The 18,065-nt window shown below is 38.6% G+C and overlaps 1 protein-coding gene across 1 annotated transcript; it reads left to right on the top strand.

The window, feature by feature from the left end:
* The first annotated feature begins 1,055 nt into the window (after positions 1 to 1,055).
* Positions 1,056 to 12,353, top strand: fbxo28 (F-box protein 28). Its single transcript, XM_056471004.1, has 5 exons — positions 1,056 to 1,275; positions 2,499 to 2,608; positions 3,418 to 3,556; positions 8,290 to 8,485; positions 8,731 to 12,353. The coding sequence occupies exons 1-5, from the start codon at positions 1,081 to 1,083 to the stop codon at positions 9,123 to 9,125; spliced, it is 1,035 nt and encodes a 344-aa protein (XP_056326979.1). The 5' UTR covers positions 1,056 to 1,080; the 3' UTR covers positions 9,126 to 12,353.
* The last annotated feature ends 5,712 nt before the right edge of the window (positions 12,354 to 18,065 follow it).

Genomic DNA, 18,065 nt, shown 5'->3' with positions numbered 1-18,065 from the left:
TGGCAGCATTTGTCAGGCGTTCACCATATTAAGACATTTAAAATCACTTGATCATTCTGAATTAGGAAGAATTATCATCCCAGATAACAGAGAACGTTACCACAACGTTCCTTAAACGTTTTCTGAATTCATTCATTCATTTTCTTTTCGGTTTACAACCTGTATTAATCTGGGGTCGCCACAGTGGACTCGCCAATTTATTCAGCATATGTTTTACACAGCAGATGCCCTTCCGACCGCAACCCATCACTGGGAAACACCCATTTACACACATACACACACACACATTCACACACACACTCATACACTATGGACAATTTTATCTTAACCAATTCATCTGTACCGCATGTGTTTGGACTTGTGGGGGAAACCGGAGCACCCGGAGGAAACCCATGCAAACACAGGGAGAACATGCAAACTCCACATAGAAACACCAACTGACCCAGCCAGGCTCAAACCAGCAACCTTCTTGCTGTGAGGTGAACGGGCTACCCACAGCGCCATTGTTTTCTGAATGTTAAACAAAGCATTTTTAAAATAATGTTTATGGAACGAAGGGCATCCGCTGTGTAAAACATATGCTGGAATAGTTGGTGGTTCATTCCGCTGTGGCGACCCCTGATAAACAAAGGGACTATAAGCTGAAGGAAAATGAATGAATGAATGAACTCAAAGTAAAATAGAGTAGTAATTGCCAGTGTAATTGTAGGTAAACCACAAAGACCACTAAAGGAAATTAATTTAATGAGAGTTAAACAGAAAGTGAACCTCAACTGAGGAAAAACGAGTTATTAATGTGATTTATGCGATGATATTGAATGTATTTGTGTCATGTTTGTTTATTTTTTGATATATGTGATGTGAATGATGACGCTGACACATTTGCACTTGTGGACAATAAAGAAAGTCGAACTAAACGGTCATTATTAATAAAGAATAGTGTTGTTTGTGTGGAGGGAAAAGAAAAACATCGCTAAATTATTCGAGTCGCGTCATCAGACTGCAGTGCTCGTCACTTCCGGCCCGTTTGCTGCTCAGCGGAGAGTGTCGTCACGTCCGCTGGTCTGGAGCTCAGAGAAGATGGCGGCTGTTGTCGTGAGCGCTGACGGAGGAGTGTCTCCGGCGGATTCGGGCTCGGTGTCTCCGCGTCTGCCCTCGCCGTCGCCGGTACCGGAGCAGCAGCAGCAGAACAACCCGCTGCTCGGGCTGCCGATCGTCGCCATCGACACCATCCTCAACTTCCTGACCTATGACGAGATCAGCCTGCTGAGACTGGTGAGGAGAAAACAACAATGAGCGGGACTGCACTGACACACACACACACACACGCACACACACACTGCACTGACACACACTACAGCATAGAATAACACACACTGCACACATTCACACACACTATACAACACAGCACACATTCACACACTGCACTGGCACACCACGCACACACTACACTAAGACACACACTGCACTCTCTGCACTCACACACACACACTTATTTGCTACACACACTACTACATATACCATACACACATACAGTGCTGACACACACACTCTCTCTCACTGCACTCACACACAGATACTGATTTACTAAGACACACACCAATACACTCTCACAACAAGCACACACTCAATTACAACATAAACACACACACACACACACACACACACTATGTCTCTCTCACTGCACTGACACACTAATTTACTACACACACTCTCTCACTGCACTGAGACAGACACACACACTCCTACACTAGGACACACACTCATAATCTCTCACTACAAATACACACTCGTTTACTACACACACACACTCACTCATTCACCACACTCATTTAAAGACTCCTGTGTTTTATATCAGTGTAACTGGTTGATTCAGTCTATAGAGGCTTTTTAAATGTTTTGTTTTGCTGTTTTCCCAAATATTGCGCGTTTACACATCATGTGATATTATTTTAGCTTATACAACAAAACAATGATGTAGCCTGCTGAAGATATCTGACAATTATTAGCCAAAATATTCTGGGTTTTTTCTTGTGTTGTATTTTGTCAGCAGAAATGTTGAAGATTCCTGAGCTGATCTCTGATGCACTAAACTGACAGCACAGGCACTGGATTTAAAATTAGGGCTGGGCGATATTGCACAACAAATGATCATTCGGTATCGATAACTATTGAATAATTTTTAACAGTACATATAGCATTATTAGGATTCTTTTAAAATGTAACCATTTTATTTTAATTTACCAACATTACTGAGGCAAATAGTTTTAATAGTCAAAATCAAAAATATTTCAACAGAATATCTGATCTCTTTATAATAACATAAACAAAAGTGTTAAAGAGACTCTTACACTTGATAAATGTTAAAAGTGTGTGCAACAATCAAAGCATTGCAGTATTTTTAAATGAATGAAGGTTTCTATTTCTCCATTGTTGTGTAATGTGATTGTGTGTGTGTGTGTGTGTGTGTGTGTGCGTGTTGTTGGTTTTTTCTGCAGGTGTGTAAGCGCATGGACATGATCTGTCAGCGAATGCTCAATCAAGGCTTCCTGAAGGTGGAGCGTTACCACAGTCTGTGCCAGAAACAGGTCAAAGCGCAGCTGCCTAGGTGAGAACCAGAAAGCCTCAACCAGCAGCATTCACCTTCTGTATAGTTACTAGTTTAGTTACACTAGCCAAAAACGCCGTCTGCTGTTAAACACTAGCCTAGAGCGCTGTCTGCTATTATAAACTAGACTAGAGCGCCATCTGCTGTTAAACTAGACTAGAGCGCCATCTGCTGTTAAACTAGACTAGAGCGCCATCTGCTGTTAAACTAGCCTAGAGCGCCGTCTGCTGTTAAACTAGCCTAGAGCGCCGTCTGCTGTTATAAACTAGCCTAGAGCGCCGTCTGCTGTTAAACTAGCCTAGAGTGCCGTCTGTTGTTAAACTAGCCTAGAGCGCCGTCTGCTGTTAAACTGGCCCAGAGCGCCATCTGCTGTTATAAACTAGCCTAGAGCGCCATCTGCTGTTATAAACTAGCCTAGAGCGCCATCTGCTGTTATAAACTAGCCTAGAGCGCCATCTGCTGTTATAAACTAGCCTAGAGCGCCATCTGCTGTTATAAACTAGCCCAGAGCGCCGTCTGCTGTTAAACTAGCCCAGAGCGCCATCTGCTGTTATAAACTAGCCTAGAGCGCCATCTGCTGTTATAAACTAGCCTGGAGCACCATCTACTGTTATAAACTAGCCTGGAGCACCATCTACTGTTATAAACTAGCCTGGAGCGCCATCTGCTGTTATAAACTAGCCTAGAGCGCCATCTGCTGTTATAAACTAGCCTAGAGCGCCATCTGCTGTTATAAACTAGCCTAGAGCGCATTTTGAAATTCTCTGTATTAAAGCAGAATACATTTCTGATGATCGTTTGTCTCTCAGGAGGGAGTCGGAGCGCAGGAATCACTCGCTGGCGCGTCACGCAGATATTTTAGCGGCGGTGGAGACACGTCTGTCGCTGCTCAACATGACCTTCATGAAATATGTGGACTCAAACCTCTGCTGCTTCATTCCTGGAAAGGTCTGTTCACTAACATTTGTGTTCTGCTCTGTGTAGTTTGATCATTACTGAAGCTTTATGCTGGAGAGCGTCATGCTCAGCTCAAAAGGTTAGCATGGTCAAACGTACATTTAAAGGGTGCCTATTATGCAGAAATGACTTTTATAAGGAGTTTAACCCCAGTTGTGTGTCAGCAGTGTGTGAATATCTCCAGCCTCTAATGGTCAACATGAATTAACTGTATTTTTTTATAATCAGACTTGATGAGTGAAACACTTTGATTGACATTCTCCGTTTATACGTGTCATTGTAGTGGGAAAGCCCCGCCCACTAGTGCCCATCTCTCTCTCTCATTAGCATAGGATTTTAGTCTTGTTTTTGAGTCTGCCTCTATGATGACGTACAGGCATCTGTAGCTCCGCCCTCTTCTGAAGAGCGCAATCTCATTTGCATTTAAAGCGACAGTCAGCAAAACGCCACAATCAGGATCAAAGCTTGAACGGGTCAGTTTCAGAGAGCTGGAGAATGTTATCTGTGGGATATTTTGAGCTGAAAGTTCGCTTGATGATATCTGAAGCTGAATGTATGATTCAGGAGGTGGAAAAGGTCAACAATAGCTATATTGTAGTCTTTAAATTCAGATTTTTGGTCTAGAAACAAGACAAAACCTTTTTTTTGCAGTGCTCTTCATGATATGAAGTAAATATCGATGTTGATGCACATTTAAAGGCTGCAAAAGCATGACATATTTTGAGAAAAGCCTGTGCTGATCGTTCATTTCTGAGCTGCGCTAATGATAAACAGAGCTGATTCAGCCGAGACTGAAGAGCATTAGCTGCAGTCAGTGATTAATGAAGCAGAATAACCTGCAGGAGTTAATGAGCTTGCTAATAATCAGGTTTGTGTGCCTGAAGCATTATTTCAAGCTGATGTTTTATAGAGCATAATGAATGCAGAATCGATTTATAACTGCTCACATTAAGATTTAATCCTCACAACACAATCAGCTCCGTTTGACCTGGAGGAGATGTAAAGAAATATCTAAAAACTGCACACTTTTATGTAAAGAAAACTGTAAATAGTTTAAGAACATTTTTAATAGACACAACAGTTGAGATATATTTGTTGTCAGCTCATTGTTGGTGCACCTGTAGTGTTGAAATAATTCTAGGATATTATTTGTAAAGTAATATCATTTGACTTCTTTAATAAATATAATCTACATCAGACACATCTGAATCTTATTAAAAACAAAATGTTTGTGAATTGATGACAGATTATTACAGTTTTCATCTGTTTATGAACATGGAGTGCATTTATTTTGTTTGCTTGTAATTTATTTTAAAATATTTGTAGGTGTTAATTGAAATAAATATGTAGGTTTCATAAAGAATCAAGTTTCATAATCTAATAATTAATAATAAAAAACTTGCAAAGATGTTCAATTGTAAAAACAGGAGCAAAAGTGAATTTAGATCTACACTCAATAAAATGTTGTTTTTTTTTTTTGCTCGTTCAAAGTACTTAAAATGAGCTGAAACAACACAATACTTAAGATTTCATTGGGACAGCTTAATTTTTTTATGTTCAATCCACATAAATTTAAGCTAACTTAATCAGTTTGTGTTGGGATAACATGAATGAATTGTGTGGAACCCTGCATTCTTTTACAGTGTATTAGATGAACATTTAATGCTTCTACACGTCTTACTCTATGGTAATAATCAAAGCTTAGAAATAAAATCTTATCTTATTATAGTTTTATAAAACAACGATTCTTACTGGAATGCAGAAATAATATACAGAGTTGGGGTGTGCTATGAAGGCTAAGAATTATGCATTTGAAGTGAACAGGGTATGTGCTGGGTCTTAAAATGTCTTAAAGTTCAAAATCTAAATTTTAGGCCTTAAAAAGTCTTAAATTGACTGAAATATTGTGCTGTAGGTCTTAAATCATTTTAAACAGGTCCTAATTTTCCTGTATCCATGTAAAGCTACACAATCGGACCAACATCAATCCAATCATCCCATCTCAATAAAAGTTTGAACCAACATTTATTTATTAACTCCATTTACCAGTATAGTTTTTTATCTTCCTTACAGTAACATTTGTTTTTATTGTTTTATATGGGCCATTAGAAAAAATCCTTAGCATTAAACCTTGTGTAAGTCTGAAATGTCACTCATAAAGGTCCTAAATATGTCTTGATGAAACCTCTAGAACCCTGTTGAATCCCTTTGTATCAGATTTAATGATTCTCTTGAATCAAAATGTCAGAAACTCATTTTAATGCCAAAGAACAATGAACGAATCCTCAATTTTCAGCACAGAAAATGAGGTAGTGAGTCAAACCAAGCTAGTGCAGACTACCGAGAGCACTGTGTAGGGCTCGTCTGAGGGAATGTTCTGGCTCCGTGAGCTCATAAACGCTGCAGTAATTGCAGTAATCTTGCAGGCTGTGCTGTGGTTTAGCAATCTTTCCTGAGGAAATGCAGAAGCTCAGAGGGATTATGCAAAAGGCTATAAAGCCTGACGGCAGAGAATGCAAATCACTGAAGAGATGATGTGTTTTCTCCAGAAGCCCTGCTGTACACCGCCGTGTTCTGACCTGCAGGAACGTTCATCATAAGACTGTAATCCAACGTGTGCAATGCACGACAAAACTAGAGTATCTGTCCTAAAGCATCACCTTATTGCACAATACATGGACATGACCTCACGGATTTGCCAATCATGTTAAGATAGTCATGCAGTTTGGTAGTAACCCAAAAATGTTTCTCCAAGAGATTTCTAACCCTAGCAATTGGCCTAAATATGGTTTATTTGCAATGGTCATGAATATTAATGAGCTGTGCTGTGATCGTTGTTACCATAGCAACTATGGAATTAGCACAACACATCAATTATTATAGTTGTTGTGTTACCATAGCAACTGTAGAATCACCACAATACATCAATTATTATAGTTGTTGTGTTACTATAGCAACTGTAGAATAATCACCACAACACATCATTTATTATAGTTGTTGTGTTACCATAGCAACAGTAGAATAATCACCACAACACATCAATTATTATAGTTGTTGTGTTACCATAGCAACTGTAGAATAATCACCACAACACTTCAGTTACTATAGTAGTTGTGTTACCATAGCAACTGTAGAATCACCACAACACTTCAGTTACTATAGTATTTGTGTTACTATAGCCACTGTAGACTCACCACAACAGATTAATTCAACTACCTTACAGTAGCATGGATCCAAACCACTACAGTACTATAAATGACTAAAGTAATCATTCAATGTGGGAGGCAGGGCCGGCACTGTACATTTCAGGGCCCTAAGCAGAATAATTTTGGGGTCTACCTTGCTCTATGTAGTGGAGTATTGCCATTGCAAAGTGGCACGCAATGATTTTATTACACATTAAATACAGTCAATGAAACAGAAAAGTAACGCCTGATTTCTTCTACTGAATAACTGTCCAGATGGTTTGGACATTTTAAAACAGCACAGTTTTAAACTAGCAGCTTCAAAAATAAACAATCTTTAAATAAAGGGAGCAGTGATTCCTGCTCTGTGTCCTTCTCTAGTGTTTAAAACACATTCTATTAATATGGCAAGCAGATTGATGATTCTATAAAAGATTCTAGGTTGAGCTTTAATGTTTTTATAAAGTCTAAACAGCAATGAAACAACACTGAACAATAATTAGCCAAAAGTGAAAATGCATCACTTAGTAATAAAATATACATTCTGAACTCATTAAAAACTCCAAACAACAACAAAACAATTCACATTATACACCGCTAAGATTAATCCATAAATAATAACATCAATAAGCAAATAATATAAAGTAAATATGAAAAATATTAATATAAAAACACAAGAAAAATGGAATCAACAGATACTGGGTTAGTGTTAATACACAAAGATGCAGGGTCCGGAGCTTATATTAAACTATAATGAATTCAATTAGGAGAGAACTGTTATAAACATGTCTCAGGAAAAATATGAGCAGTGTGCAAAATATGTCAACGAAAGACACTTTATATTTCATATGTTAAATAATCTGTTTTTTAATAATTGTGCTGTTAGATTATGTCTTTAACATCATCATTAACACCTAAAAGCGATGCTAAAAATGAGTTTCTGCTTATCTCTTCTCATCGTCATTTTTCCTCTCAGTTTTTCTACAGCTGAAGAATAGAGTTAGATTCAGTTCATTTTCATGCTCCAATTTCCAAAATAAATCAGGTATATAATGGGGCGGGCAATGAAGCAAAGGCCACGGCTGTGTCTGTGCACGGATTCGCTTTCTTGTGATGACCAGTCAGTCTCGCAGGTCACCTTGGAAAAACTAATTAGAACCACGAGAACATCGAACTCATATGAGAAATGAGATGCAGCGAGCTTCCTGTGGATCACATGACCTTCACACAAAAACACTTAACTTTTATTTTAAATATATATATTTTCAGTGAAAATGTAAAAATATCTAAATACTAAAGCACCATTTAAGATCAGTTGTAAAATGCAAATAAAAACTATTTCAGCAAGCAAACGACTCAGACCACTAGCGGGTTGTGGGGGCCCCCTAGTGGTGTCAAGGCCCTAAGCAGTTGCATGTACTGTATATGCATTAATGGTTAATTTAGCATGCGCACATCTTTAAATCACTGAAGTGTTTGTGTACACGTGTGCGTGAAGAGTCGTCTGCGAGTGTTTGACAGTGTTGTGGTGTCCTGCAGGTGATCGATGAGATTTACCGTGTTTTGCGGTACGTCAACTCCACGCGTGCTCCTCAGAGAGCCCATGAGGTGCTGCAGGAGCTGCGGGACATCTCCTCCATGGCCATGGAGTATTTCGATGAGAAGATCGTCCCCATCCTGAAGAAGAGGCTTCCAGGCGCCGATCTCTCCGGACGCCTCATTGGATCTGCTCCAGGTACGACTGCTATTAAACTTTAATGTAATTCTGCTACTCAGCTAACATGAAAACCACATCATATTTCCTGGTTCCTCCTAAAACCCACCTTCAGGGTGCTCTGATTGATCAGCTAAGTCAACTCCACGTCACCAGCATGCATCACGCCTCTGACGAGCCCGCTCTGTGCCTATAGGGTTATCGTCCCATGCCTTGTTGCATCACAAGTACTGCATATATAAAAAACCTCTCTCCCTCTCTCCCAGTGGCCGGTCCGTCCACCTCTCTGACCACCATGTCTCTGCTGGCCAAGAACACGCCCTCACGCTCGGAGATGACGAAGCTGCAGCAGCAGGTGAAGGTGAACGGCGCCTCCATGACGGCTCTGCGGCGCGAGATGCAGGAGGTGCGACTGAAGCAGCTGGAGCAGCAGAAGCAGCTGCAGGACCAGGAGCAGAAGCTGCAGGAGCAGTCGCAGGTCATCGGGGAGCAGAACGCACGGCTGGCCGAGCTGGAGCACAAACTGCGGGATCTGATGGACAGAGCGGTGGGCGCCGGAGATCCAGACGCAGCTGCAGCCTCCAGCCAGAGTTTGTGTGTGAAGCGCCGCAGCTGCTCCGAGCTCCCGCGACACTCCAAACGCCTGCGCAGCAAGAAGTAGACGCAGACGGACCCGGAGGTGTTCTTACTTCTGAAAGTTTCGTTCACTGCACACAAACAAACGCTTCTCTTAGTTTAGAGTTTCCGTCTTGTTTCCTGTCTGATTATCTGATGTTGGAAATGAAGAAGCATTTTCCAGACAAGACAACAATATTGTGTTGCTGGGTCAAAAATTACGCAGGTTTTTCTGTAAACGCTCAAAATAATCAGCAAAATAATGTTGTCAGATTATTTTAGCTTGTTTTAATGAAAAACTCTCTTCATTTTGACTCAATATTCCTGAAAACAACACTAAATGTTGTGCCTGTCTAGAAAATGCTTCTTGATTTAAGAGTTTTTAGATATTTGGACCAGAAACAAGACAATAACTGAGTAAGAAAAGCGTTTTTTTGCAGTGTTTTGCTTCCTTAAAGAGGGATAGTTCACGCAGAAATGACTGTTCTGTTATTATTTATTCACCCTTGACTCTTTTATAAATCTTTATTAGTTTCTTTCTTCAAAATATCTCCTTTTGTGTTCAACAGAGGAAAGAAATGCAAAGGTATGGACACAAATAGTGAGTAAATTAGCATCTTTTGGTGAAATACAACATCAGAACACAACATTAGTATTATTTACTCGCTCTTTACTTGTGATGAGTTTCCTTCATCTATTGAACACATGGTGGAAAAGCGGTAACCATTGGCTTCTATAATGTTTTTTCTACTGTGGACATTAATGGTTCCAGGTTTCATAGTATTTTTTTTCTACTATGGATGTCAGTGGAATATATATATATATATTTATCGATCAAATACACAGAATATCTATTTATATTCAAAATAGATATTTAGAAAAATGTTGGAAAACCTGTAGCCATTGACTTCCATTGACTTCCACAGAAAAGCATACTGTGGATGTCAGTTGTTACCGGTTTTTAACATACTTAAGATGTCTTTTGCGCTCAAGAGACAAAACTGGTCATTTTTGAGTGAGATGCTAACGGTCTAATCCGATTCAATAATTTATGCTAAGCTAAGCTAATAGTGCTCCAGTCAGACTCAGAGATTGACTGAATAGATTCAGAAATGGTAAAACTCTACAGTTTAACTATTAAATCAGAATATTTCTCATTAAACATGAATGAAGATTTGTAAGGGTGAATAATTAATGAGAGAATGATCATTTTGAATTGAACGATCACTGTAAATCTATATCATTTGTTTTTACGTTATGATGACGCGAGTGTCACATGGAGATGTGAAACTGAGAGCGAGAGAAGGGAATCTGCTCATATCCCACACACTAAACACACACTGCAGGAAAACATGCTTTTATTAATTTGAGTTCTTGTCTCATTTATAGTGCAAATATCTACAAAACTCTTAAATCAAGAAGCGTTTTCTGGACAAGCAAAAAATATAGTCTTATTTTCAGCAGTAATGAGTCCAAATGAAGTGAGTTTCTCATTAAAACAAGCTAAATAATCTGACAATGGAGGAAGCAGAATAATTAAATTCAATATTTTACTCTCCTCACTGGTGGGTTTTTAAACTTTAACTTTAACTCACTTAATTTTCATGTATTATTTCTGGAAACATATTTTGACTTGTCTACAAAATGCTTCTAGATTTAAGAATTAAGTGATGTTTTTCATTAAAATAAGCAAGATAATCAAGTTTTCACTTTAAAATAACATTATTTCTCTTACCACATTGGCAAAACACTCAATCTTCACTTATTTCTAAATATAAAAGTATGTTTGGCTTGTCTTTAAAATACTTGTTGATTTAGGAGTTTTTCTTTAAAACTCATCTAGTTTTTGCTTTAGCATTATTTCTTATCAAATTGGCAGATTATTAAACTGCTTTAAAGAAAAACTCACTTCATTATCACTTAATATTTCCAAAACTAAACAACATTTCTGACTTGTCTATAAAATGCTTCTAGACTTAAGAATTTTTACAGAATTAAGTGAGTTTTTCCTTTAAAAAATCTAAATAATCTGACAATATAGGGTCAGTAAAACAATCTTTTCACTTTAAAATAACATTATTTTACCACATTGACAGAATATTTACCCAGATTTCAAGAAAACTCATTTAACTTTCACTTATTTCTGAAAACAAAACTTATTTCTGACTTGTCTATAAAATGTTTCTAGATTTATGAATTAAATGAGTTTTTTTCCTTAAAATAACCAATGCCATGAGGAAAAATAATCATATTTTCATTTTAAAATACCATTATTTTTCTTACCCTAAAGGCAAAAAATCTATTAATTTTACGTATTATTTCTAAAAGCTAAATTATTTTTGACTTCTCTATAAAATGCTTCTAGATTTAAGAATTTTTGATGAATAAAGTGAGTTTTTCCTTAAATTAAAAGATCAAGTTTTTGCTTTAAAATAGCACCACATATGGCAGATTATTAAATCTGTTTTATTGAAAAACTCACTTGATTATCACTTAATATTTCCAAAAACAAAACAACATTTTGGACTTGTCTATAAAATGCTTCTAGATTGAAGAATTTTTACAGAATTAAGTGAGTTTTACCTTACAACAAGCACAATAATCTGAATAGGGTCATTTCGTACCACATTTGGCAGATTTTTAAACTAGTTTTAATGAAAAACTCAATTATCAAACATTATTTCTGAAATAAGCTAAATATTTGTCTATAAAATGCATCTTGATTTAAGAACGTGTAGATCTTTGCACTAGAAACAAGACAAAGACTCTCAATAATACCAGCATTGTGTTTTGCGGTCACGACTTCTTCTGTTTCTGAAGGTTTGAGCAGCGTTTGTCTTTAATGTTTAGCCGACCTTCAACCCAACCAGCTCTCGATCGACCCAACGGAAACTCAATCGACCGCGAGGAAGGAACGGCGTAAACCCGAAGGCGACGTTTTACCCGTAATCAGTTTCCAAACAAAGACTGGGATCCGCTTCTGGAGCCGTTCCGTGCCCGACTACTAACTGATGTTGTTCTATATAAATGGTGAATATCAAATATCCGTATGTTAAGAGTCCAATCCTTCATCTGAGACGTGCCTGGACGGCGTTGCAGACGTGTAGCATTCATTCATTTACTCTTCTTCATTATTCTATGGTTTGTCCATCGCTGAGGATCGTGTCTTGTAGATGTCGGTTCCATGTTGTACCTGCCGCTGTATGAAGGTGTATAATTTACTGCAAATAGATCTGTGTCAGTGCAATAAACATGTGGAAAGCCTTGTTACTAAGATAGTCAGTCTTTCAGGGTTTGTCAATGCATGTGCTGCAAAAAATGTGTTGTTTTGTCTTGCTTTTGAGCCAGACAAACACAAATCTCTTAAATCATCAAGCATTTTATTGACAAGGACAAAATATAGACTTGTTTTAAGAAGTAATGAGCCAAAATGAAGAGTTTCTCATTAAAACAAGCAGAATAATCTGACAATAGGGGAAGAGAAATAATCCAGTTTTTAATTTCGACATGACACTACCCTGCTCACCACATTGGCAGATTATTTTACTTGTTTTAAAGAAAAACCCACTAATTTTGGTTTATTATTTCCTAAAACAACACAATATGTGTGAACTTGTCTAGAAAATGCTTCTTGATTTAGGAATGTTCAGATATATTTATCTTTACTCTTCACTGTCTGATTTATTCTTGTTAATGTTGTTCATCTGAGGTTTATTTCCCTAATTTTGAAGCCTCCGATCATTAATGTAAAAAAATGGACATGATGACCATAAACTGATCTATATCCCATAATGCACCTGGTCTATAGGTGTTGTATACCTGCGTCTGCATGCTTTTAGACAGAAATGAAAGATGATGGAAATGAGTTACAGAAGAGCATACAAGAGGATTACAGACATTATGCATGCTATCTTACCTTAAAAACTGCCCTCATTTAACCCTTGTGTGCTGTTCAGATTGACTCCCCTTTGGTGATGTTGGGGGCTGTTTTTGCCCCATAGACTTCCATTATAATCACATTTATTGATTGCAAAGTCATGACAGCAGATAATCATGCATTCTTCACTGCTGCTGGTTTTCCTGTTGGGATTAAGATGGACAGTGTGTCATTTTCACCGTTGATCATCTGTTGTCAGTGTTAACCCTTTAGATTGACCTGTGCTGAAGAGTTTCTGGCTTTAATATGGAGTTCAGTGGAGTAAAACAGCAGATTACAGTGTTTTTTACTGTGTTCTGACAGCTGAGGGGTGCATTTTGAGTTTCTCAGACATATCAAGAGAAGTGTGTAAAGGTCTCTCTTACACTCTCTGGCTCACACACACACACACACACACACACACACACACTATACTCCATATAAAGCCAGAAACTAAGCTTTTTTGCACTGCAACAGATGATCAACAGTAAAAATGACACTGTTCATCTTAATCCCAACAGGGAAAACCAGCAGCAGTGAAGAACGCATGATTTTCTGCTGTCATGGCTCTGCAATCAATAAATGTGATTATAATGGAAGCCAATGGGGTAAAAACAGCCCCCAACATCACCAAAGGGGAGTCAATCTGTGTATTATTTAGTTTGTGAAACTTTTCAAAGCATTTTCCCAGTCCAAATAAGATTTGTCAGTAAAACTCATCACGTTTGCTGAGAAACAGAGAAAGATGAGGCAAATTAAGACTCAAAATCAGCCCACAAGGGTGCATGTATAATTAAGACCAGAGCGTAATTAGTTATATAAGCAACAGTTGAATGGTTGCAATTGTGAGGCATGTTTAAATATCCTTTTACATCTCAGATCTTAGTGTTTCAGACATAGAAGTGACCCCAAAACACTTCAGGTATCCAGTTTGAAGTCCACTGTCCTTATGCATGCAGTACAGGACAATATTATTAGTCCTCCTGTGAAGTTTTCATTCTTAAATGTTCCCAAGTGCTGTTATTTTCTTCAACACATCTCTAATCATAATAGTGTTAATAACTCATCTCTAATAACTGATGTCTTTATCTCAGCACATAATATTAGACTAGATATTCTTCAAGACACTAGTATTCAGCTTAAAGTCACATTTAAAGGCTTCACTAGGGTAATTAGGGTAAAGTTAGGGTAATTAGGCAAGTCACTGGACAACAGTCAGAATATTATAGTATTGCTAATAATATTGACCACAGCAGTTGTTTTACATTTCTCCCCCAAAGTCAAACTAACAGAATAAGATTAAAAAATACTGCAGTGGCTCAGTGGTTAGCACTGTGGCCTCAGAGCAAGAAGGTCGCTGGTTCGAGTCCCGGCTGGGTCAGTTGGTGTTTCTGTGTGGAGTTTGCATGTTCTCCCTGTGTTAGCGTGGGTTTTCTCTGGGTGCTCCGGTTTCCCCCACAGTCTAAACACATGCACTATAGGGGAATTGATCAACTAAATTGGCCCTAGTGTGTGTGTAAATGAGTGTGTATGGGTGTTTCCCAGTACTGGATTGCAGCTGAAAGGGTGTAAAACAGATGCTGGAATAGTTGGTGGTTCATTCTGCTGTGGCGACCTCTGAAATGGAGACTAAGCGGAAGGAAAATGAATGAATTTCCCAAAGAGAAAAATACAGAATTAAATATTGTGAAAAGAGTCGCTCTGATGAATATTGTTAAAAAAAGAACCGTTTTTTTAATGATTTAATAATTAGTTTCTGCATATTTGAGCTTCCAGAAAAATGCTAGACATGATTATTGTCAGGCTCGTCAGTGTTTCAGACAGGACGGTGTTATTATTACAGGTGTGATTTCTCTGAAAACCCCTGCGGGCTCAGTAATGAGGAAACTGTAGCTCAGCCTGATTGTTTGAGTTTCCTCCATAACACTGAAAACAGGAAAACTGACAAGCAGAAACCAGAGAAAAGCAGAAAAACACACACAAAAAGCAGAAACCAGAGCCGCTTTTACACAGAAAAGCCTTTTCACAACACCATAATAACGGCAGAGCTGAGATCAAATGTACAATCAGAAAAAAAAAAGATGACTTTATAAGATATAAAGTCACACGCCAAACAGCAGAACTCAGAGCCGCTTTTACAGCATTTAAAAAAGCAGCGCAATAAAAGATTAATGCAAATTTACAGTCGCAAATCCTAAATTATCTTCACAACAAACCATTTTAACAGTAATAAAGGAGCAAATGCATCTATAAATGAGAAATAATATCAGATCCAAAAGTCTCAAATGCAAATGATGGTGCTGTGAATGAAATGAAAGGTTTACAGTTGAGATACAAAGACACATTGAGGAGGAGAAAATAAATAATGCCTTTGTGCTTCTGGACAATATAAGAGCTGTTCTGAGGACAGTTTCACAACACAACCACTGTTTGCACTAGCAGATTTCAGATCAGTTTTTTGCATTTAAAAATAAACCCTGAATATTCGATCATCTCATGTGGTCATAGATGAGGAGGGTTGGGAGTGAATGAATATATATATATATAGATATAAATGTGTGTGTGAGGGTCTTTGTGTCATTAATGTTGGTCTGCAGGTATAAATGTGTGTGTGAGGGTCTTTGTGTCATTAATGTTGGTCTGCAGATATAAATGTGTGTGTGAGGGTCTTTGTGTCATTAATGTTGGTCTGCAGATATAAATGTGTGTGTGAGGGTCTTTGCTTCATTAATGTTGGTCTGCAGATATAAATGTGTGTGTGAGGGTCTTTAGGTCATTAATGTTGGTCTGCAGATATAAATGTGTGTGTGAGGGTCTTTGTGTCATTAATGTTGGTCTACAGATATAAATGTGTGTGTGAGGGTCTTTGCTTCATTAATGTTGCTCTGCAGATATAAATGTGTGTGTGAGGGTCTTTGCTTCATTAATGTTGCTCTGCAGATATAAATGTGTGTGTGAGGGTCTTTGCTTCATTAATGTTGGTTTGCAGATATAAATGTGTGTGTGAGGGTCTTTGCTTCATTAATGTTGCTCTGCAGATATAAATGTGTGTGTGAGGGTGTTTGTGTCATTAATGTTGGTCTGCAGATATAAATGTGTGTGTGAGGGTCTTTGTGTCATTAATGTTGGTCTGCAGATATAAATGTGTGTGTGAGGGTCTTTGTGTCATTAATGTTGGTCTGCAGATATAAATGTGTGTGTGAGGGTCTTTGCGTCATTAATGTTGGTTTGCAGATATAAATGTGTGTGTGAGGGTCTTTGTGTCATTAATGTTGGTCTGCAGATATAAATGTGTGTGTGAGGGTCTTTGTGTCATTAATGTTGGTTTGCAGATATAAATGTGTGTGTGAGGGTCTTTGTGTCATTAATGTTGGTCTGCAGATATAAATGTGTGTGTGAGGGTCTTTGTGTCATTAATGTTGGTCTGCAGATATAAATGTGTGTGTGAGGGTCTTTGTGTCATTAATGTTGGTCTGCAGATATAAATGTGTGTGTGAGGGTCTTTGCGTCATTAATGTTGGTTTGCAGATATAAATGTGTGTGTGAGGGTCTTTGTGTCATTAATGTTGGTTTAATCAGATATAAATGTGTGTGTGAGGGTCTTTGCTTCATTAATGTTGGTCTGCAGATATAAATGTGTGTGTGAGGGTCTTTGTGTCATTAATGTTGGTCTGCAGATATAAATGTGTGTGTGTGAGGGTCTTTGCTTCATTAATGTTGGTCTGCAGATATAAATGTGTGTGTGAGGGTCTTTGTGTCATTAATGTTGGTCTGCAGCTCTCCGTTGTGTCAGATGTGAAATGTTGTTGTGTTGACTGTAAAAGGCCCCAGTCCTCCATCAGTCCATCATCAGAGTGCTTCAGTATTCTTCTTCTTCTATTATTATTCCCTCCAGAACTGTCTTGAGCATCTGTCTGCGCTCCCGTCTCACATCTCCAGAAGCCACCGCGTTCATTGCATTTCGTCTTCTGAGGCGCAGCTCATTCATTAGAGAACAAACACCACAGTGGAGAATCCCAACAGTGCAGCAGACTCCACTTCTCTCAGTGATGTCTGTGTAGGAGCTGAGGAGATGATCCTCTTCTGTTTCTCATTGATGGAAATACTAATATATTCACTTATGTTACTGTTTTATACAGTCAATAACTTCCAGATTTGAAGCTGCAGAATGTTTTCAGATTTATTGTTTGTTGGTCGTTTATTAGTGCACTGACGAGGGCCCCCTTGAGCTCCATTTAGGGCCCCTATATGTCTAGAATAGGCTGTGAATATAAACGGAGGCCTGAAGGGAAACACGTTTCCCGCATTTTCACTCGGTGTGGTGTGAAGGCAGATGTCTGTGTGTAAATACACTGTGTTTGTATTGTCCATAAGTATAGAGATCTAAATATCCTTACAGTAGTGAAGGGTCATCCTGTAAAGATTGGGTCACTTTAAATGAATCTTTAATGTGATTCAGGAACAACGAGTCCTCTGAGGGAGAGATTTGAATGTGTGCAGCATCCTATAGAGCAGGGGTATTGAAAAAGGTCTGGAAGATCATTCATTCATTCATTTTCTTTTCGGCTTAGTCGCTTTATTAATCTGGGGTCGCCACAACGGAACCCACCGCCAACTTATCCAGCAAGTTTTAAGCCTGGTTTATACTTCTGCGTCAAGTGATCAGCGTGACCCACGGCGCATGCAGCGCGCGTAGCTGTGCATTTATACTTCTGCGCGCTGTTTCTGTTCTGCAATAACACTTCTGAAACACTAGTTGGCAGTGTGAGGTGTTTATGTTCCTCTGTGTCGAGTTTCTTCGCTGGTGTTTTGTTTTTTCTGAACACTTTCCTAATGTACAAGGGGCTCAAACTCACTCATTTTGAGCCAGGAACTGGCGGGCGTGCAGCAACTTTAACCATGAGGTAAACACAAAACAACACCTTCCATCCGGAGCTCCTTCACGGCACTCCACACCTGTAAACAATCGCTCCATTGGTCTCACGCAGCTCTCGGTCCCGCCCACACTCGTCAACTCTACCAAGCCGACCAATCATAGAGCTTGCGCTACGCGTCGTTGCGACGTGTAGT

This window comes from Danio aesculapii, chromosome 13, assembly GCF_903798145.1.
Source record: "Danio aesculapii chromosome 13, fDanAes4.1, whole genome shotgun sequence".
Classification (NCBI taxonomy): Eukaryota; Metazoa; Chordata; class Actinopteri; order Cypriniformes; family Danionidae; genus Danio; species Danio aesculapii.
The sequence above is the reverse complement of the archived record's forward strand: the minus strand, read 5'-3'. Positions and strand labels throughout refer to the sequence as shown.